General features: G+C 33.9%; 2 protein-coding genes across 3 annotated transcripts; both read right to left on the reverse strand.

Annotated features, from left to right (window-relative positions):
* Positions 1 to 1066: 1066 nt before the first annotated feature.
* LOC111043589 (acyl-CoA Delta(11) desaturase) lies at positions 1067 to 9592 on the reverse strand. Its single transcript, XM_022328576.2, has 6 exons — positions 9332 to 9592; positions 7845 to 8032; positions 6177 to 6307; positions 4589 to 4794; positions 2727 to 2912; positions 1067 to 1696 (listed from the first exon to the last, which is right to left on the reverse strand). Exons 2-6 carry the CDS (start codon positions 8029 to 8031, stop codon positions 1351 to 1353), a joined length of 1056 nt encoding a protein of 351 aa, XP_022184268.2. The 5' UTR covers position 8032; positions 9332 to 9592; the 3' UTR covers positions 1067 to 1350.
* A 3781-nt stretch (positions 9593 to 13373) lies between these two features.
* LOC111043587 (transmembrane protease serine 9-like) lies at positions 13374 to 24502 on the reverse strand. 2 transcript variants are annotated; one of them, XM_022328574.2, is made up of 7 exons: positions 24236 to 24502; positions 22589 to 22832; positions 21357 to 21550; positions 18370 to 18563; positions 17629 to 17689; positions 16734 to 16968; positions 13374 to 13854 (listed from the first exon to the last, which is right to left on the reverse strand). In XM_022328574.2, exons 1-7 carry the CDS (start codon positions 24291 to 24293, stop codon positions 13725 to 13727), a joined length of 1116 nt encoding a protein of 371 aa, XP_022184266.2. In that variant the 5' UTR covers positions 24294 to 24502; the 3' UTR covers positions 13374 to 13724. The 2 variants fall into 2 exon arrangements, with proteins under 2 accessions (XP_022184266.2, XP_022184267.2); XM_022328575.2 differs by lacking the exon at positions 13374 to 13854 and adding an exon at positions 14153 to 14355.

Here is a 24502-nt window from a genome sequence, read left to right on the forward strand (position 1 = left end):
AGTTTATGTCGTAACTTTTACTGTTATCTCAAGCCGATAGTCCACATAATTATTTCCCGTGAAGCTGTGTGACACTGGTAGTCTCACATATTGTGCCGTTCATACACTCTTACCCCAACAAAACAGTAAAAATCGACAATAATCGACAGTAATCGGCTTGAGATGACAGTAAAAGTTACGACATAAACTCCCTATACCAAGGGATATCTACTTATGCTATTGTTTCTCTATGCTTGTACCTACTAGCCTATTTGATAAATAACTAAACTTTGTGGTTAACGTTTTTTACTCCTACAATACCTACGGTACTTTTAACGAATTAAAAGTAATTTCGAGTAGTAGATTATAAATTATTTGGAGGCACTAGGGTATTGTAAAAGTAAAAAAGGTTAACCACAAAATTTAGTTTCATGATATTTATCCAAATATGTTTCTGCTGTGCGGTCCTATAAAAACTGGATAAGTGGAGAATACTTTCTGAGAAGAATCGAATTAAATAATTCAGGTGGTTGTTATTGAATATTGTATATTTCTATCAATGTGTATTCTCATCAAAATATTATGTACATTATTACCTACTCCCTTCAAACAGTACTACTATTCAAAAGTCGAAATCATTTTTCAAGGCAACAAACGACTGCAAATTTCATATTCAAGTACCCATCAATTTCTTATTTGTTGAGGTGTGTCCTCTCCTACAGCTCAATGTAATTCATGAGTAAAAATATATGTTTTAATAGGCCCATGAGACAGGGGGAATGCCAAACAGCTAATCATAATTTCAGTTGTCTGAGGCCATTTGTAAGCTGTATGCATCAACGGAATAGTTTAGCATGATGATTAGTCTTGGATTATTTGATTAATATTTCGTATGAGTTTCAAAAAATATTGTCATCAGTCCAGCTGCTTTAGGCTATTGTTATAATTTAAACGACTATTATGAACTTTGCAAATATGCTGGACTTGAGAGTTCTCACAAACGAAAAGTTGTTCACTACCAAATGAATTGCATATTTCAAAAGTGTTGACAAAGTGAAATACAGGAGACATTCAAGGAAATATAATATTCAGTTTTTCAACTTCAGCTTTTATTTCCAAATCAGAATACTTCAACAATTAAGTTAACAACAATGTATTCTCAAAATTGGAGATTTGTAGGATCAATACTAAATAATCCAATTTTTCAATAACTCGAATTCTATCGACAGTCTCATTATTAAGTCAGTGTTTTGACTTTTGAGCAATGAAATGATCATGGCGAGTAACTCGATGTGGTAGCTCACTATTTCTTATGTGATTGTTGCATTGTTGCTTAGACATGAATGTTGCAAGTGATGACAAAGAGAGAATTCAACCGTGAGACACAATGTTACGTCGAGACGACGCATGCTCAGACGTAGGTGCGTCCTTCGATCCCCACGGCGCCCATTCTGCACCTTTCTGCAATTGTGTATGCTTCGGATGCGTTCCATCACCATTTTTCAGAATTCGACTCTTGATCATTTCAGGCTTGGCTTCTTTGAGGTCGTAGACAAAGCCCCACTTGGCCAGTTGAGTGATCACGGTGGCTGAGAAGTTGTAGTGCTTTCCGAATTCGGCCGCCCTGAAGTCCCAGGGGAAAGTGTGATGGAAGTTGTGCCAACCTTCGCCGCTTGAAATGAACGCAACAAACTCTGATTCCATCGGGTAGATATCACTGTAAATGAAATAACAAGTTGTCAATGCATCACTCTCTTTCTATCAATTACCAACGATACACCACATAATTCATCACTGATCACAGATAGGTCAAAGCCGGCAGCACAGCCTACACAGAAAAGTCTAGTCAACCTGGATATGGTACAGAGTGATCAAGAAGCTCCTCCGCAGTGAACTATAAACTAAAAAAAACTCTCAATCGCTCAATCATTGCTGTAGAGGGGGGGGGGTAGTGGGGTAACGGGTTTCTAAACAGAACACAATCTTCAGCTAAAACAGAACGCAGGTACTGCGGAGAGACTTTTTGATTGCCCGGTACTTATACTTCATCTTTAATTTTGAGCTCATAAGGAAACTCACAATTCTGGGAGTGTTTCAATTCTGCAATCTAGTCCAACACATATCATGTGCCAGTGGGCCTTCTGATGTTCGTATAGTAAGGTCCACGTTATAATGTCAGTGGAAAAATATAGGAGAACAGTGTTGCCGATTCTCTGCCTTGCCACTGCCTTCTATAGAGTATAACTGATACCGGTATATGTGATGTATACCAATTGTTCATTCTTGTTTTAAATAATAATAAATTATATTTCATTCGTTAATAAAATATCATTTTCAACTATTTTTATTATTGAGATAAAATATTCTGTTAATCTATTAATTATATTTTTACATTGTTAAAAAACGAACTGTCAACGTTGCACAGCTGGAGAAGCTGAGCGCTATCTGCTTTGTCGAATGATAGACAAGGGATAGCAACACAGCAATGTTATATTCAAATAAATTACTGCTATTATAACGTGAGCCTCACTATAGTAAGGCTAAAGCGCATGTTCGTTTGAGTGGAGCGTGATCAGACTGAAGATGCATTCTTGCGATCTAGTTTTATTCTCATCAAAATAAAAAAAGAGGAATCAGTGTAGAATCATTCCTGCATCACGAAGATAATTTTAATTGAAGCATTACGTAGAGAGTTTGAATTGAAGCCAGAAAAGAAAGAAGAGTTTATCTAAAATCAAATAACTCACGTGTTGTAGGGTTTTACTCCATATAAATGGGCCCAACTGTTGACACACCACGTTCCATTCAAAGTGACTATTGTTCGTGCTAGATACGACCACATGAATGAGTTGAACAGGTCCTCACCCCAGCACAAGTACGGAATCACTGTTGGAAGTGCAATCGAGATCAAAACGTACAATGTCTTGTAATACCTGTGAAATCAAAATAATGCATGATTATTGAGACATATTTTTAAAAAAAAATAAGTTTCTATGGAGGCATCTATCTCTACAGTTCATAGTATTTGTAATTATATTACAAAGTGTTAAGTTGCTAGCTATGTCATTTGAGTTCACTAAATTGATTTTTATTTCCAAGAGGAATCACCTGTAGCTTCACCCTTAGTAGGCTAACCCAAGGTCTTGTTGAATTTAGGAACATCGACATTATTAAATTCCATCTGAAGACATATCTCAGTTACCTTCCTCTAGTTGATCAATAATAGATTCTGGACAATTATGAGACACTTTGACAAAGTTTGAGCAAATTGTAAGCTGTTGATCAACAGTTTATCAAAATATTATATAATTACCATGTTATTGGTGGTATCCAATCTAAAAAATGATAAAACCAATCCAACTAAATTGGTTTATTTCCTTATACAGTTTTGTTTAGAGTGTTTGGAAAGTCACTGTGCACTTTAATTATGGTGATGAAACAATTTACTATGAGTTGTAATACACATTTAATTTAATATGTTTTGCTACATTGTTATGATTATATGACTATGTGGGTTATATAAACAGCACATACATCTAACATGTCAATTAATTTCCAACGCAATACTTTTGGTGAACGAATCATTTCCAAGAATTGGTGGCCTATGAGATATCCGGATCTGACCACTACCTCCGAAAACAAAGCCATGAGCGTGTGACGTCAGCACAGGTGTGGCTCATACACCAATAAAAGCTCTAGCTGATATAGATCAGCTGAAATCAACTAATTTTTATTGTTGTAGGAGCCCTACCTGTGCTGACGTCACAAGAATGCACTATGGCTTTGTTTACGGAGGTAGTGATCTGACGCCTCCAGATGCAACAGAGCAATCTGTAGCGCACAAACGATTGATACGAGATTGAAGCCGCGATAACTGCATACATTCGGGAATCACTGTCATTGAGTTGCGTAAGGTTTTTTAAAGCAAAAAAAACAAGTGTAGTGCTGTATTGATGTGAACGGAGGCCATTTGCAACTTATCAACTTATGTGATGAACATATCCCTACTTCGGACAATTTTAGGAAGAGGAGTTTTTGGGCTAGCGCCTGTCCTTTTCTTTCCAAATACTATGTTTCCATTCCAAACAATGTGTTTGATAGGCAATTAAATTTTAATATAAACATTCTATATTTTATAACTCATATAATCATACCGATTCAATAAGTAGATAAACATATTGAAATTAAGATATTTGAACATTTTATAAGAATATAAATCTGAGTATCACATTTATCAATATAAATATATATGATATGTCAATATCATTATCAAGTGACTTGATAATGACATTATATAGCTGAAACATAAATAATTTTAAAAATGGTACTCAGATATATACGGTATTTTCATTTACTTTCAAAAGTAGCCCTAAAGAAAAAAGACAAGTTTAACATTTTAGTGTAGTTTATTTCATGTCCATAATATTATTAAAGTGTCCATTATTAAAGTGCACAATGACTTCCCAAACATCAAGTGGAGTTTTTTTTAAATAATGATGATGATAAATGAATAAGTAATAATGAATAGATGAAGTAATAATGATTATTATTAAAAAAAGTGTTGACAGCTATAGAGTAAATGGTAGAAAATCTATACAGGTCGACTTACTTTTTCTGGAACATAACTATCTCATCTTTCTCAATATCAGACATGTCGATATGTTTTCCCTTGGCGAGGACTTCGGGGTGTTTTTTGTACATGAGCCATCCAATGTGACTGAAGAAGAAGCCCTGCGACGCATCGTGGGGGTCGGCCACTGTGTCGCTGTACCTGTGGTGTTGTCTGTGGTCTCGCACCCACACCCACATGCAGTTCTGCAAATTCACAAAAAAGTGCTCTATTTATGCAGACACAACTCGGATTCTACTTTAGGCCACTAGAACTATATCACAGATATAACCTTATATGTTTAAATTAGTCTATGATTATATTGGAATAAGAAAAAATGAAGAAATAGAAGCATTAATAAAAGGAGAAAATATAGTACGCTTCATTAAGGCCCAAAGAATAAGGTGGTTGGGGCATGTGATGAGGGTGAGTGAGGCTAGAATGCCGAAAATAGTTTTTAATAGCAAGTTGCACAGCAGACGAGAGAAAGGTAGGCCAAGGAACAGGTGGGTGGACCAAGTGATGGATGACCTGAGAAAGATGGGGGTGAGTGGATGGAAGGAAAGAGCCATGAACAGGGAAGAATGGAGGCGTGTTGTGAAGGAGGCCAGAGCTCACCTAGGGCTTTAGCGCCGGATAAAGAAAAAACTATTATATTAACAACTAGCCGGCTTCGCCCCCAGGGGGTCCCGTATCATCCAGGATTCAGAACAGCAAACTCGCTTATTTGCTCGCCTGTGTTTGAGCTTGCGTTAAATAGCCTACAGACTTTCTGACAACAACAACACCTAAGCTAAACCTAAGCAAATTTGAACATTTTCTGTCAATTAGTTCTTGAAAAAGCTTAGAAAACGCTGAAACGCACCGATTTTGAACGAATCTTTGGCGTTCTTCCAAAACTCCTCCAATACAACACTTTTAGACCTCAGCTGAGCCTGTGTACCAAATTTGAGCATTTTTTGTGGATTAGTTCTTAAAAAAAACTGAGAAAACTCAGAAACACGCAGATTTTGTGCTTATCTCTGGACATTTTTTTCAAATCTTAGTACACCTCTAGAAGGTCAAATATCATACTTGCCAAATTTGAACGTATTTGGTCAAGTAGATTTCTAGTTCTGTTTATTATGAATATGAGTGAGTGAGTGAATGAATCAGTGCCATTTTGCTTTTAAATAAATATTCATTTTAATCCGGCTATGCGAATACCATTTTATGACGGAAAATCTAGAGTCTTTGAAATATTCAGTTCTAGGACAGAAGTACAATTAAGTGAAATCAAGTTAGTATGAAGATTACTGTATTTTCAGATCCTATTCATAGTAGTTCAGTCGTTAAACGTAGCCCATAAAAATAATGTTTGTTACAGGAAGAATCTCAATTTTCTTTTTATTGAAATTTCTCTTTCTATAAATAATCTCGAAAATCTTGCGGTGATGAAATTAATTAATGAAATATTAAACAAAATGAGATGAAAAGTTTATAATACACAGCATTTTTACAAAATAGCATACTAATAATCAATATTATATAACATTAATATTGATATAACAATAAATTAGATCACATGCAAAAATCAAATTCACATTACCTGGCCAGCTAGAGTGAACAGGAAATTGATAACAAGTCTAGTCGCAAAAGTTGCCTTGAATGCTTTGTGTGTATACATTCGATGGGCTCCGATTGTTACACTCTCTGTCGATAAATATCCAACAAAAAATCCTGGAAAACGGAAAACCAAAGTTTCTAACATTATGAACCTTAATATTATAAAGTACTTGAATAGACTTTGAATATTTTATTCACATTGAAAATGTATTAGCTACTACAGTATTAATATATTTTATTACTTTATGTCAGTTTGTGAGAGTTGAGGGAATAAAACTGACCCTGTGATTCATTCTTATCACATTTCAATTCATTAATATTGGCCTATACATTCTATATTACAGATTACAGCACTTTGTCAGAACAGGTTTCCCGTCGTCTGCTGGTTTTGGAAATATGAGCTTAGGTTCTTTGAGCTTTACCATAGAGAAATACAACTAATTTATCGTTTTTATAGAAATTCAAGTTATTTTTCAATATGTTTATGGTTGTACTAGCCTATCAAGTCGATCAGTTATTTTATGATAGTGAATCAACAGGTTATTTAAGAAATTGAAGTTCCAAAAGGTTTGAAGCTCTTGGCAGTTCATGAATTAGGCTATTTGATTTCTACATGTATAATTCAAGCTCTGTATTCTTATTCAATATCAAACTCACAATAATTGCAGTTATTCATTGCTATCAATAAGATATTTTTACAGGTTATTCCACATAAATTCTATCAATTCATACTTGATAGAATACGGCCATGTACAAAATTTAATTATAGTAAATAATAATGAAAGCTATTAATTTTAGAGTCTTTGTTTGATGAACATATTATATAGATTGAACAGTATATTATTTTTATTATGAATTACACCGTATTGTAAAATGTGCTAGTTTCTAAGATGCACCCCGACTAAAAAAATAGGTGAAAAAATAAATTTTAAAACTCAAATAATATTGTTACAATAAATGAGAATTCATTAAGAATATTATCCATTAAGAAAGCATTCAGTACGGTGTTCACTCTTAATTTGATTCAGTTTGATTCAGTTTCTTAATTTGCAAAATCGAGTACCGTACCGTACTGATTCAATTCGGAGTTGACTGTTACACGTTAATATTCATTGAACCTCCTGTTCAGACTTCACTTCATTAGCCTACTACTGGCTCAAAAGCCTAATATGTATATGAGAAATAGGAATGGTTCCCAAGGTTGAATGACTGTTTAATATTGAAAAGCAAAAATAGATGTTTCAGGAAACACAATTTTACTCAATTACTTTTCCTCTAAACCTACTTTTTAAACTAATCAATGTACATAATTAAAAAAATTATTCGCCAATCAGTAAGTAAATGAAAACGCACAGACAATGCATATGAATATTGATTACAGTAAATCCAAAGACAAGTCGAGAAAAAGTTTGAGTTCTAGGTAAGGGAAAAGAGATCATGTAAAATTACTTTTCAGATACAGCAAAAATACACTTCCATGATAACAAATTAATGAACTTATTTCATCAATTGAAATAATTTCAAATTATTTTTTTTGTATTAAAAAATTATAGAGAAAGTAGCTTAAACCTATTCAATTATAGCTTTTACAATATTATTTCCAACATTTTTTTGCACAATGATTATAGAATTAATTAATGTGAATACTTACCCCAAATAAATGTCTTCCATGTGATAGCAGTGAAACCGAGGAAAACACCATACAATGCAGCTAGGTGGAGGATGAGAAAGCCTATAGCATTGAACCAAACTATTCTCGCTTTAAATGGTTTCTCTGTCTCAGGCTTGAAAGCAATTTTCTCACATACATCCATATCATTCAATTCTTTGGCAGCCATTCTAGAAAAATGAATTTCAAAAATATTCTGTGAAAAAATAAGTTGCAAGTATAAATTATTATATTCTAAAAAGTATAATCTATATTTTAATACTCCAGCCTATATTGAAAAGTAAAATTAAAAATTCTATTCAAATTATATTTCATGAAATATTCAATTATGGTATTTCTATTTATTAATTATTTATAGCGTATGGCTGATACACAACAAAGCTTATGAGTCTCAAATGCCCACATATACACTGTATATTTCCATTTTGAGATGTTGTGTAGTTTTCAGTCAGTAGAACATAATATCATAGAGAAACCATAGCGTAAGTATAGATATCCCATGGTATAGAGCGTTTATGTCGCAACTTTTACTGTTATCTCAAGCCGATTACTGTCGATTATTTTAGATTTTTACTGTTTTGGCCGGGTGAGATTGTATGAATGGCACAATATGAGAGACTGCCAGCGTCACATAGCTTTATGGGAAAGAACTACGTGGACTAACGGCTTGAGATAACAGAAAAAGTTACGACATAAACACCCTATACCATGGGATATCTACTTATGCTATTGTTTCTCTATGATAATATTAAGTTTGTCTGACCGCTATCATTTGCTAGTTCATTTAGCGTTACCCGATGTGCACCATGGAGGCGACCTAGTGTTACACATATTTGAGTTATAAAAACTGGTATTTCTATTATTTTGTATAATAAGAGACGATGTGACTGTAAGATTATCCGTTTGTTACATTACTATATGTAGTACTCAAGATTTGTGCCTCTAATTCCAAGAAAACTGTAATTATTTCGAACAATCAAAGTTGGATTCGAATTTTCTGATGCGAAGCACGGGTACACATACTAGTGTCCAATTATAGAGAAATCCAACAACTAGGATATGTTATTGAGTTGAGGAAACAGTAGGCATATTGTAGGAATTTCATGGAAATAGTTTTCAGGTATCCAGATAATAGTAATAGGGATCCAAATTATCAAATATTAATAATTAAGCGGGATATATCTCATTGATATATACAATCCATTATTAGTACCTATTTAAAAGAAAAAAAAACAGTTTTACTACTTCACTATAATACAAAGACGTTTATAGTTTACAAATAGCATCTATAATAATTAAAATTCAACGATTCAAAAATGTAGATTTTCAACCCCAATATTCAAAAATTATTTTTCAACACCTACAGATTATGAAAATAGATGAGATATTCCATTATTTCAAATTATTATTACCCTAAAATTGTGTTGCAGGATGTGAACAAAGCTTCAAATTATTCTATTGACTCGTACCTTAGTAATTGTTATCCAAATATTGGAGATCAGGATTGAAATGCAGCTGTCACTCGACTTAGCACTATCACTACTGTAACTGACGACTGTTCAGGAGACACTGATTGGGTGTTGCTGATCACACCTTTTAAATACACGCACAACAATCGGATTTCGCCATGTCTCAATCCACACTGCTCCACAAATTAATATTCAGAATTTATGAAATCCTTTCTATCGAGTGAAATCAGTGGTGAGCCTTCTTACAGATGTCGATTGTCATGTTAATTACATGCAAAGCGAGCAATATTCAGTAATACAAATCTCGGACAACGATATTTTTGTCAGAGACATCTATATTTGCAATCTAATTGCGAATGAAAATCTGTAACCTTTGCGAAAGAAATAATTTTCATTATTAATTTGATAATTTTAAATATTTTTCATTTTATTTTCAACTATTTATTGAAAATAATGAATCACTTTTACAGATTATATTGAGTCTCATGCTTGACAAGGAGAATAAATGCTGCTTAGGTCCAGTAACAAATCTTTTGTGATAGGTACTTGAAAAACATCTATTACAGTATTGGGAAACAAATAAACTATAAAAAATAGAAGAGAATAAATCTAAAACTACCTATACAGTTCTTTCGTGCTATAGTATAAGCATTTAAAAATAATAGCTGCGCGCAGTTACAAATAATTTTTTTCTGTATAAAACAAGAAATTCCATAAGAAAAATCAATAAAATTATGAATAAATCAATGCAGCACAATAAATTAATATTATGTGTAGCAAAAAGCAATAATAAGAAACCACATGACGGCAATTAGTTTTCTAATTGGATATTTTTGAATATCATGATCCAATGATTAATTACAGATTATTCTAGTACCGTTACACAGATCAATTCTCTATTATTTCTTTTCAAGTTATAGATTTTTTAATTGTAAAATGTGAATATGCACATTTTGAAAAAAATGCAATTAAAAATATTTAAAAGTAACGCAAAATGTTTATTTTTAACATTTGAGACTGTACAAAAAACGACTTCTTCCTAGAGAGGACATAAGAATTGTCTCATCATCATCCGTTAAGATCGTAACAATCTATAATTGACCATCACACACCAAATGTGTAGCGTAGCTAGACATATGGCTTGAATGAATACTTCTAGGAACCTATAATCAATACTATTTTGGAAATTGATTTTTCAAATATGGCCAGCCTGACAGTATTGTGATTGAAGACCCAAAAAAAAATGTTTTCTTCAATACTCTGATAGCGAAAAATGATACTGTCGTGGCACAGCAACTTGATGTAGAGAATCCACAATTGGAGTTATTTTAAATTTCACAAATTTATGATTATATGCTATATAGATTGTTTTGACAGTTATCTGGTTGAATTCAGGATCAAACATTTCATTCCATTCAGCATTTCATTCAAATTCATGAATCAAAGGTTGCGGGTTCCAGACTTTTCAAACTTTTTTTCGCTGGAAATTTTCAACACATGAATTTTATCCACGTAATTTTGAAGAAAATAATGAATAATTATTCTATTATTTTATGTTTCCTGAACATAAGGAGATCGCATTATTTTACAACACCAAATTCATCCCAGCGCGAAGCACGTGTTAACTTCTAGTTTTCTAATAGAAGCTGCGGCTGGTGATATCTCATATTTTTTGAAATGGTGGTAGGGGTTGGAGGAAATTCGAAATCCTCACTCATCATCCAGTTATTTCCCAAGATCAATCTGATTGAAAGTTCGACTGAGTGCTGAATATCTATAACATTATGTTATAAATACGTAGTTGGAGGAAATTCGAAATCCTCACTCATCATCTAGTTGTTTCCCATGATCAATCTGATTCAAAGTATGATTGAGTGCTGAATATCTATAACATTATCCTATTATATTAAGCAAGCAATATCTGTATATTTATATCTGGTAATTTTTATATCTGGTTATTTATGTTCAACGGATCTCCAAAACGGCTTTAACGATTTTCACGAAATTTGGAACATAGTAGGCCAGGTTTATGATATAAAAATTCGATTGCACTAGGTGTCATCCTTGGGAAAACTCGCTGAACGACATTAAAGGGATAATTCATCCTTGGCTGAAACAGCTGAGACTTTCGTTGTCTGTGGATAGTAAAAAGTGAGCGAGTGATTCTGTGGAAAATCAAATATTTCATCCCCGAAATTCATAAGCTGACGTATAGCCAGCTCTAAAATATAAACACGATCATTTTAGAGAATTGTGTTCTGTTTATCAATAAAATATCGGGGCACCGAGCTTCGCTCGTTATTTATTTATTGACTTTTGATAAACCAAACAAAATTCTTTAAAATGGTTGGGGAAGTACAGCACAGCCCAAAACTGTTTCTTTCCCGAATTTTGATTTATACACTATAAATAGTCCAGAAAGTAGGTTATGTTCCATACACTTGAATTCAGGTTCAATTTTCTGTTCAAACATTTGAAAACAAAAAAATATATAATTTAGATTATAAATACAAACCAAATTAATTAACAAAATACGATAAAGTACGTGGACACGTACGGTAAAGCACGTAATAACACTCACTGATCACTTGAAATTGTCAAATAATGATCAACTTTGAAAATTATGATATATAATGTACCCTAGTTTAGGAGGATTATCATGTCATGTCAACAAATCAGATTATGTTGATCAAATCGATTGAATTTATTTATTTATTATTTCATCACATTACATCATAATATTGGGAATACTCCCACTTGATAGGTGATTTGTCAAATAATTGCATCCTTAGAACTAAGTAAGATTTCTAACAGGATAGCAAGATAACATTTTTCGATGATTGATTTCTGTCTCTCTCCCACACAGGCACACGCATCTTCTGTTATCGAGAGACTACGAAATTATCATCTGTTTTCCAAGGATGAATTATCCTTTTAATGTCGTTCAGCGAGTTTTCCAAATAATCTGACCTAGTGCAATCGAATCTTAATATCATAAATCTACTATGTTCCAAATTTCGTGAAAATCGTTAGAGCCGTTCTCGAGATCCGTAAAGCATAAATAACCAGATATATACAGAAATTGCTCGCTTAATATAATAGGATAAAAATAACGAGCGAAGCTCGATGCCCCGATATTAATGCTATATTTAATTAATAGCAAAATAATGTTATAAATTAAAATGTGCATTCTGATACTGCATTGTTTCATAATACATTTTTATACATTTTCAATCATATAATGAGTGGATAAATCTATTTGATACTATCCAATTTAGTAGTCGATATGGATAATGCATGTTTACTGATCCTCATTTCTAGCCTCTGTAGTTAACTTCAACTTTCAAACCTTTCAAATCAAACAATATACTTTTCCTACAGTTAAGTGAAAAGTGGCCGCCATTGCTGCACTGATGACAGAACGCAAAGAATCACTTTTCCGCTCTAGTGCGCATGCGTATTACTTTGCCTACTCTTAATACTAAGGCCCGGTTACACAGCAGCCGGTTACATTTTTAGAAATTAAGATTTATTCAAATTTTCAAATTAATTGGATTAATTTAATTTTTAATTTGAATGAATTATCGATTATTAATTTTCAATTGGATTATCAAGTTTAAAATGAATTAAAGTTGTTATTAATTTATACAGACTAACATTTGATGGATTTCAGCCATCATTTTACCCATCATCAACCACTTCTCATATTCAATGGTAACTGTAGGAAAAACTTAATGTGAAATACGTGCGCAAAGTTCCTCTGCTGCACTTAACAAACCATTCCAGTAAACGTTTCTTTCGGTGCAGCAAACTGTCACTTTGCGCACTAGTTGCACAAATAACTATTTCATAGCATTCTAAATTAGAATAAGCATTTTATACTGCATTGTTTTATAATACCTGTGTTGGTTTGCATGATTTGCATAGACCTCTTGTGTGCATAACGTACTTCAAAGTTGTTGAAAGATGTAATTGGGCAGCCTTGAGCTCATCAAATATCACATAATTTAGGAACTACATAATAAGAAAAGAGTTCATAACATTATTTGTTACGCTATTTTATTATATTGAGCGAGTGATTTTTAACAATGTTGATAAGCTGATTTTGAACATTTATTATTTAATTTGGGCGAGATAGATAAGCTATAAGGGATAAGGAACACCATATATAGGAAGAGATGAATCAAAATTATTTCAATTGTTATAACTTAGCCTAATAGTCAATATTGGTTATATTGTAAAGTAATGTACATCAATTTATCACAAGGAAGCTCTGGAGATGGTTATTGAACACGATTCAATGGAAGTAATAAATATTCAATTACACTGGATTGCAAGAAGCATCCAAACATTTAGAGTGTTTTATGAATTGGAGTTACATAGCTAGAACACATCACATCCGGAAATCCATTCCAGCAGCTTTTTGCCGATAACAGGCAGCTTGAAAAGCGGCCTGCATCTCTCTACGAGATTGTTGAGCATCCATATTAGGATGAGGCGTCATCTGATCAGCCATTGCTGCTCTGCAAAACCAAATAAACACATCAGCCAAGTTTTCGAATTGGTTGATGTTTAAAAGTAGGCCTACTTTAACTGAATATTAACTCTATGAAAAGTAGCCTACATATAACAATTATGGTTTGGCTTATGAAAATTACCAACTTTGAGGGCCGCAGAAGGTTTTGAGTGTTTACAATTCATTTTCCGTTTTCGATCAGCATATCAAAACAAGCCTTGTTTTTCAATTAGACATCAACAAACAACCTCAGGGTAGGAGAAAGGCCAACAGGGTTGGAAAGGCAAGGTACTAGAAACAGTATCTTGTACTCATGAAAGGAATAATTTATTAGTAACTGTTTTGTTCAATCAAGAAGACCATAACAGCGTCGAATGAGCAAATAAGGAGATATGAGCCATATCATATAAGCAAGTCCATCCAATCATCGAAGTCCAAGTTGATGAGTGAAGGTCGGAAGCTGAATATGTGGAGGGGCCGATGAGGTCGGCACACGCCTCCATTCACACTGCAACATTAGTTTATTGTCAACATGAAACACAAAAGATCTTCTAAAAAACGAACACTGAGCAAAGTTGCAACTGGAAATAATCAGAAAAATAATGAAAGCCAGCTACGATTGGTCGAATTGCCGGCCTGATTGGTCTAGTGATCTGGGGAGTTGGAGCCTTCAGGCTGCTGGCACTGCCTGGACGTGGATTCGAATCCTGCCGGTAGGCATGGACGTTTCATCAATCAGCCACGCACTCATTCCACAACCCACGCATAGGCAAACAGCTTGTGGGCATCATCAGCAATAAAAAAATGCCTGGTCACTGGCTTGTATTACTGTATATTTGGTGCTAGTGGAATAGAAAATTATTTCTGACTAGAGTTGTCGATAGGGGAACTACTATGTTGACATAATCTTATACTAGTGCTGTCGTTTTTCAGAAATACTATTTCTCCAATTTTTTTACTGCAAATACTGTTAATTAAAGTGAACCAAATTTACAAATTTATGCAAGATTCTCAGCCTGTTATTGATTTTTCCTCAAAAACATTAAGATACTATTCAAAACCTTCTTCTTAGTACACTAAATAATTTATTAATAAATCTGACATCATATTGATGAGCAAAATGCAAGCATTTGGACTCATCTGACAGCATAGGTGCAATTTGTTTTATGCAATTAAATCAATTATTACTAGAATACATTCTAATTAAAATTAATCTAATCACCTTGACTGAAACTACATTGATCTCTCAAAAATATCTTGCAACTCAAATGCGTATAGAAATTTACATTTTTCAACTTTGACCCGTTCTTGCAAAAATCTAACAATTTTTTTACAAATGGAAAAATACATTTATCAGTTGTAAAGAATTTCCATGTCCTGCTATTTTCAACAAAAATAAATTCCAAGCAAATTTACCAATTTTGATCCGCTTGCACAAAAGCCTTTTAAATTTTAATCATGATTAAATGCCAAGACAACTGATCAGAGAAAGCATTAATTGTCATGGCAGTAAATAACGGTTAAAATTAAACATTCTTTTGAGCAAGTTTCAAGTTTATTGTTTACATCAGCAATAAAACAAAATAAAAAACATCTCATCAGATACCTATATCTAACAATTTAAAGATACTAGGCACTGTTGAAAGGTTAATTTGGCACTATATCATAATGTATCAATAATACAGTAGAAATTAACTTTAAAACTTATAAGTACTTACACAACTCATATCAACATTTTGGAATAAAGTAACTGATGATGGAAATGAACCTTAACATTTTATGTGAGAACCGATGCAAACAAAAATACTATTCACAAAAGAGCTTCCGCAAAGCCCTTGTCCGTGAATAGGAGTTTGAATAATGGGACATATGAAAAAGATAAGACACATACACACACGCATTCACACAGTCATCAATATTCGACAATTGACACATCAGAGCATTCCCCTCATTACATATATCTCATAGTGATATAAACTTCATGTGAACAGTAGGGAGGAAGCCACCACCTATAAATCGACCAATAGGTATTTTAAGGCAGAAAAAAATTTAAGGCAGAAGAGAGAAGAAGAAGAAAAATGTTTAGGTTTTATGACAATTTATTTACTTAGCTTACCAGCTCTTACTTAGCTCTGAATAAATTTTCAATTTTCAAATGTGAATGAAGCCATAGCCAACACTGCGTTTTACTGATAAATTGTTTGCAAATTTTCAGCTTTCTTATTTCCTCAGGAAGGATATTGTGAAATTTTGGGCACAGAAAAATGAAACATCTTTGAAAGGTGGTACAGTTGGGTTTGGGAAGTCTCACCAGCATTCGTGTAGTTTGCCGTGTAACCAAACTGTCTTGTCCAATATTTTCCATCAATCTATCCCCACTCATTTTATAAAACAGGGATAGAACTTTCAACACATACATATATCTAAAAGGGAGAATCCCCAATGATTTAAACTAAGGGAAAGTATGAGCCCGTCTAATAGCACCATAAATGACCCTAATGACAGATTTTTGTAGAACTATAAGATTTTTAAAATGTGACATGAATGTGGAAGCATAGCAAGAAATGCCATACTCCAACCTACAATTGAAAAAAGCAAAATACATCATGCGACGAATAGAATCCAAGCAGCCGAACAGCCGAGCCTTTAGTTGCTTACTTCGATGGCAAGTGGTGATATTCTTGAAACATCGACACTTTTAACAGAATTGTAGGCTCATAATTGATAGAAACCTGTTGACTGAAATGTGCCGTAGAATGTAAGGATGATGCATGTTACAATATTCGAGGAACAGTACTATAACTTCCAAGGTGAACAGGTTCAATTAGGTGGAGTTCACAATGTTGACAATATGAGGTTCAACTATTTATTGAATTATCAAGTTACCCAGTAGGTCGTGTTTCAGGAGGTGGCTTGTAGTCAATGCCCGCAAAAGACGGTGAATTGTCGAGAGTTGGCTTTTCCGGCTTGGTTGGATGACTGACAACGTTGTCAGCACTGCCTGATGGCTTGGCATCTCCTATGTGCTTCAACACCCATGGCAGGAATCCGCGCTTCGTTACATCGGTGTAGATTCCAGGGTTATTCGCTCGGCCACAGCCATCACCGTAAGAAACGATACCTGCAAAACAGTTATCAAACAACTTAATAACATTTATAATTTTCAATTTTTTCAATAAATTCCAGTTCAAAAAGGTAGCCGGATTATTTTCTATTACTATAGTTATCAAACTAGATAACATTTATAATTTTATCGATTAATTCTAGTTCAAAAAGGTAACCCCTATCCATGATTATTTTCTCTGAAATTGATGCCTACATACAGTATAAGCTCTAGACATGATTGCTACATAAGCACTTGAATACTGCATGGCATGGTGATGAATGATAAGAGATGAACAGTTCAATTCCAAACCACTGAGTAGCTTAATTCATGGCAAAACTGATGGAATACTGTTGTTATTTTCAGCTTTGTTAAACGGTGTTAGGTATTATATAAATTGACGTTGATAAAATATATAATTTTACATTAGTACCGTATTGCAGATATTCATGTTGAAAACGTTTACTGTACTGAAAACCAAAAAAATTGATTACTTGTTGAAAGATTCATTGCTGGGAACAGTGAATCGTGAGTCGATTAGCTCGATTCTCTACTGTACTTCAATTTACAGTACACAAACAAGAAGGATAAAAACGAGGTACCTAGTAAATCAATAACACAGGTTAATAAGAATTTTTTTCTATAATTTTTAGGCTTTGAGTATTCTAAGGTTCTTACCAATCAATTCATATGCTCCATTATTTTTATTTTGGACTATAAGAGGACCACCACTATCGCCCTGCAAGTGGAAAGTGTCATTTTATTTATATGATTTTTATAATCGTGATGAGAAGATAACATTTTAATTGTTCTAGGCTGATAAGTTTTACTATGATTTGCTTTTTAGTTGATCAACCAGTTTAACACACGTAACCCACATACCGTACAACATAGGTAACCTATTAATAAACTCATGATTGAATGAATCAGAAGCTAAACTTGAGTTTTCAACACTATAAGAGTTAAACTCGTAATAATAATTTATGAGACTTATGAACTCACTATGAGTTTTAGAAAGATTTCCGACAAAAAAAAGCGCATGTCAGTTTTTTATCATCTAGTATAAACATGTAGTTACTGTATAGATTTTTATAATTTTAAGCTTTCTCAACTGTGATACTAAAATAATTGTTGATTGAACTGAATTGTTAATCCTAGATTGTGATACTAGAATGAAGAGTATCACAAACGATTATTAATAGATGTGATGAGAGAAAAGATTGATTATCGTGGAGGGCATTTAAAAAATTCTTAATTCTAGACGTTTAAATTTCCACTGTCACTTCGTTAAAACTACTCAGTAGGACCACGGTGAGATAATTACCAAACTTGATTCAAACTAGCAAGAAATCTTTGTATTTCATTAAAATGAAGACAAAAACATAGTCTAGTAAATGAAAAACGTATGTGGGTACTCACATCGCAGGCGTCTTTCCGACCATTCAAATGTCCTGCACATATTGTTTTTTGTGCCATTTCCAGTGTCATGCCTTTAACACAATCTTTTTTAGGTATTATATTCACATCAGAATACATCATTTTACAGGGATAAATTGATCTCGCCACGGTTGAACCGAATCCAAAGATTTGACCTGTATATCCGGCATACCGACCTACAACAGTTATTCAAATTATTAGCAGAACAATAACATTTACCATCAAAACTCAAACTGACTTTTCAAGTGTAGCAACCTACCCAATAACTTATTACATGCATACACATAATTTCTTAACACAACTTAGAGAATCATATTACTCTTTATCCAGGTCCACTTTCATTCCATGTTACAATTTAACCAAACTATAAATTTGGTAGAATGGAAGGCTGTCTTGGATAAGCCAGATGCCAGCGTTATGTTCGAATCCTTTCTAAAATAATGTAGTTTTGTATTATTTCAATCTGACAATTTCAAAAATAACCTGAAGTGAAAATAAATCCTTAGTTAAGAATAGAAAGAGAACCAAACGTAAGGTTGACTGGTATACACCTGAGCTTAGTAAGATGAAGATTTTATTGACTATCTCACATTAAAATTTCGAAAAAGTAAATACCTATAGGAATTTAATTTGTTCATTTTCTATGTTGAAATTGATTAAATGAAACTAGATGAATGATGATATGTTTTTAATGTTGGAATGACAAAATTGAACTCTGGAAAAATATTGAAATAAACTGTTACAAGTGATAAACAAACTATGCCAGTTGAAAACATCCAGGTAGCAAATATCAGATGATTCGCCACATTATCCCCCCCCCCCCGGGCAGACGATTTGGCCATCCGAAATTTTGAAGCTCACTTTTTCTCCTGGAACAAGGTGGGAAGGCTGAGGTGAGTCGCCTTGAAGGATGTATACTGGCTTCACCCGGTCAATGGAAACCTTAGCGGTTTTACCATTAATCCTTAATGTGAAGGTTTTATCGTCTCTGTCCACCACCTCATGGGGAACAGTGTAAGGTGGCTGAAGTGCCCTTAAGATTGGTCCTTCTCGCAAAAAGACGTGGCAATTTTTAAATTTTTTTCATGTCGTTTTGAAGAGTATAATGGAGGTGGCGTTCTCCACTCTGGATAAACTTAGAGTACCTATTTCTAGTGTTCGATATCACCCTTTCAAGCATTGCAGGCGTGATTCTGGCAACTTCCACCCACATGTTGTTCTTTAAATCTTGGTGAGTCTTCGGACGGTCTTTTCAGACAGGGAATCCCAAAAAACACAAAGAAGAAAATTACACGGGAGCAAATCAGGAGATCGAGTCGGCCATTGCAAATCGCCTCTAATTGAGATAAGGCATTCTGGGCAGTATTCCTTCGAAACAGCCATTTTGTAAATTATTCGAATAATAATTAATTATTATTTTGTAAAGTCTTCGTGGAGAATCTTCCACACAAAAAGATCAGAAGGTCCAAGGGCAAACGCATGTTTGCGTGCTGAACACGCAAATTGAAGCTCTCACTGTCTCGATGTTTTCACGTGATCTAATTGGCCGTGGAACTTTAGATCTTCGTTACTACCAATTTTTCTAAACTTAGTGACCCACGAAACAATTAATTTCCGGGCTGGAACACGGGTCAATGGGGCTGAATAGCCCGATTCCGAAAGGCGTGATGTGCTGCAACAACTGAATAGCCACTCCAAAAGTAGGCCTCAAAGGCGAGCGCAAGCTACGCGCCTGTTCCAATGCATAATGGCGACTGACCTGTGCAAGAACAAAACTTTAAACCCACGCCATTCGAATGTGTTTACTTGCACTCCTCTATGTCATATAATAACTAAATAGCAAGCATTGATGATCTGGGAACCCCACATTAATTTAATTACTAATAGGCTAGCTAGAGTTATTTTTTTACTGAGACAATTGAAAACTTAGTTTCAGAACAGTATCTCAGGAGCTCATACTTTGCTTTTTTCAAAGCATAATAGCCTATGGAATTTTAATATATGGAAACAGCAGCCACATCAACAAATTATTGTTATTGCAAAAGAAACTAAAGTTCTGAAACAGTCACAATTTTATCAGGTGCAGACTATCTGAGCCACTGTCGACCTCTTTTAAGGAACTTTAACTATCGACAGTCATAAATTTGCATATATATACACCTTAACTCTTCATACAATAAACAATTCACCTAATTTGAATACAAGACGCAAAATTCATGCTTATGATAAATAAGGTATAAAGATCAAACTGATATATCATATCAACGTCTTTCCACAAACATGAAGCTTTATGACAGCATAAGAATCTGTAATAAGTTGTCTACAGAGATCTAATGTTGTGCTAACATTGTTAAATTCAAGAAATTACTTTTGAATTGGCTTTTTGCAAGACCATTTTATTGTTTGAACGATTTTTTATTATAGTATTTGAATGAATGAACACCTAGGCTATTATTTGGTGTTCTTATATTTCATTTGTGCATTTTTTGTCTACTGCTGTGACCTTGTAAATTTCCAATGTTGGTTTACAACAGTAAAATTTATTTATTTACTATTCATCCATCATGTTCTCTATTAATTGATTACATAATAATTATTTAACTTATTAAATCTTCTTTTGCGCTATCCTCTATTTTTTGTAATAATATCCTATCAAAATGAAGCTTGAAAATATTAGATTCTTCTATGAACAATGAACAAAACTGCACAATAAGAGTAAAGAATTCATTGTATAACTAGTTCAAATAATTATTAATCCCGTAAAATTTTAAAGGAATCTAGAAAGTCACTTTATTGTAGAGAAATGCATATAGGCCTCCATCAAGCCTGATGCATAAATCAGGCTAAAGAGTCGAGGTACTTCAAATCTAAGTTGAATGTTCAATATTATACATGAACTATTGCTTGAATAAACCAGGTAAGCTAACCTAGCGATAATACAGACTAAGCCAATAAGATATAGATCTCACCTTTGGAAGGAAGACAAACAGGCATGTTGGATACTTCTTCCTTCAAATAGATCAATGCGATATCATTCTTAGGTATAAAATCCATTCCATGATAATGCTCATGAATTTTCAAATCAGCTGTCTCTAGAATTGTTCCATCTCTTTTACATCTATTCGTCAAGTTTATAACGACCACGAGATCATCTTTATGTGGACTGAAAAATAGAATAATATATTATACGGTAACTTCTTAGTTACGGTACCTATAATAAGTAGGTCTACACTCGTACTTTTATCTTTGAAAACTAGAATAATGCATGTTGTGTCACAAAATCAGGTTATATACAGAGAATATATCAATTTAAAAAAATGTTTTTTTTTAGATCTTGATATTATATTCTATATACTTTGAGTATATCCTTGGACTACAGTTAATGAGAAACAAAAACTTACAAACTTGTGAAACAACTGTTCTATCACATTTCCAAGACTGAAAGAAGTGCTACTTTCTTGCAGAGACAAAAATCACATAATGAGAAAACTATTTCGTCTTATCGATGGCATTTTTGTTCCTGGATGTTTTTATAATTATTCCTCATACGACAATTATAGGAATAATCATTATAGGAATAATTCTTAACCCATCGATTGATGGGAAATTGACTACCTTCTCAATACAACTTTTTTATCTGTTTTTTTTTATTGCATTGCTTTTGTATTTTGAATTTTGTGTGCTTGTATTGAATTGAATAAATTTGATTTGATTGATTGAATTGAACGACGGGCAAGCTATTTTCACCAAAAGATTCTCGTGAACAATTTCCAAATTTTACTTTACAGACTGAGTTCACTGAGCTTCAATACTCGCATTGAGCTGGGTCACTACCTCCGTAAACAAAGGCCGTAGTACATTCGAGTGACGTCAGCACAGGTAGGGCTCCTACACCAATAAAAATTCGTTGATTTCAGCTGATCTATATCAGCTAGTGCTTCTATTGGTGTAGGAACCCTACCTGTGCTGACGTCGCACGAATGCACTACGGCCTTTGTTTACGGAGGTAGTGGCTGGGTTCGCACACAACAGTTACAGTGGAAATATGATTGTCATAAGTTCTAATAGGATTACTCATACTCGCTCGGCCGAGCCGAATCTAAATACTTCAATTAGAACTATTTTCAGTGTGATTTTTTTCACAGTCACTGTTGTCTGCGCTTTGAAATCTCACAAATTGAATTATTGTGCATTTGCTTACATTGGAGAAAGGTAGCAGTGACCGGCAGTTACTACATGTTTGGATGTGATGAGAGCAGCGCCGCAGGCCACACTATAGTTGGGAGCATAACGCGTTTCTGGCTTCACCAATGCCACATACCAGGGGGGAAAGGTATTAGCAACAGTGCCACCAATTATTCTTGACACTTTATTGGCCGAGTCTGTGAGTTGACCGCATGTCTGTAACTTGGCTGCATTCCTTGCAACAGGTCCCTGCTCCGAGCCTGCAATCATAGCATATCTGCGCTCAATAGTCATCGGTTTCAGTTGACTTGATCTTAAAAAATATTGGTCGCATTCAAATTTATACAAGTTGTATAATTTTTGGATAGCAATTAGAAACAATACTATCCAGAATATTTGTCAGTAATACAACAAATCCTTCACAACCAGAATAAGATATTTTTCATGATATTTCAGAGCGTTTGGAGGTTTAGCCACGAATCATAATGTAAAAATAAGTATTGAATCGAATAACGAAGATTTTTTTGAAAAAATTGGAAACAATAATCATTCATTGCCAAGGCACAAAGCAGACTCCAATTTCTTAAAATTATAAGAGAGACAGAATTTATGTCGATATTAACAAATACGCATGCTCGGAAATCAATGACAATGATTTTTTCAAAGCCACTGAACATTGCAGAGTGCTGCGCCAGTTTTGTCCGCCCTGCTAGAGTTTTTACAGGATTTTCCTTGAGAGACGTTTTTGTGATTTGTCAGAGTTTAAAATGCAGCGCTTCCTTGAGCAAAGCAGTGTGATGAGAACCCAGACGTTTCAGAAGATGTTATCACTGAAGATGAGTGTTGGGTGTTCGAATTTGACCTATTCTCATTTGTTTACATTTCCTAAAACATCTGGGTTCTCGCCACACTTTGTTCACATTGGAGGGCTCTTCTTGGACACTGTAGCATCACAAAAACGTCTCTAACGGAAATGCCTGTAAAAATTCTCCCACAGGGCGGAGACAACTGGCGCGAAGTTGGCTTATTTGTTCACAAGACCCCAAACAACTCCAACAGTCTCCCAGTGCCGCAGCACTCTGGAATTTGCAAAGGCTTTCGAAAAAATCATTGACATTACTTTCCGGACAGACTCTGGATTTTGTTTTATATAATTTGTAAACTTTACCACCACAATAGATCGCACTACGAATGAATTGATCCCAAAATTATTAGGTCAAGATAAAAATTCTAATCACTAATTAATAAATAATTTAATACAAATTATTGAAGCCAGATAGGTTTTGAAAATTTCACATTGAGCAACTCAGACGGCCGAAGAACAAACGGATGGAAATTCTCAATGGATATCTATGGAAATTCGATAGCTGAAATTTTTTTTATTGAATAAAAACTCAACAACGCGCATTGCAAGCGATTTCCCAAGTGGTTCAAATTTTGTTTATAAATAAGTTTGATTTCTATTCTTCTTGATATCCTTATGCCATCATTATCTCTATATTCTCACTCATGTATTATACTAGCTTAAAAGATATAATCACTAAATGTTGAGTCAAATTCAATAGAAATATGGGAATAATTATTGATCCTTTGTTTACATATGGTTCATGCATACCTATATTAGAAATAGCCTATAAACAATAATGTAATATTAATAACTTACCAAAACATGAAGGCAAGAAAATTGACATAAAAAATAAGAATAGATGAAGTAGAGTCATTGGGAATATGGCATAAATTCCAAGTTAGCTGTTTTCTTCAGAGTTCGGCTTAAAATGACTTTTGGGTGACTTGAATAAACCTTTTCTTAGCAACCCCACTTCCCAGTTCCCACACAGCGGTTGTATTCTTTCTATTTACACTGTTATTCATTGTTGATGTATTTGAACTGCAGTGACGACATTCAATTGTTCAACAACAGAATCACTGT

The sequence above is a fragment of the Nilaparvata lugens genome, chromosome 1 (genome assembly GCF_014356525.2).
Source record: "Nilaparvata lugens isolate BPH chromosome 1, ASM1435652v1, whole genome shotgun sequence".
Classification (NCBI taxonomy): domain Eukaryota; kingdom Metazoa; phylum Arthropoda; class Insecta; order Hemiptera; family Delphacidae; genus Nilaparvata; species Nilaparvata lugens.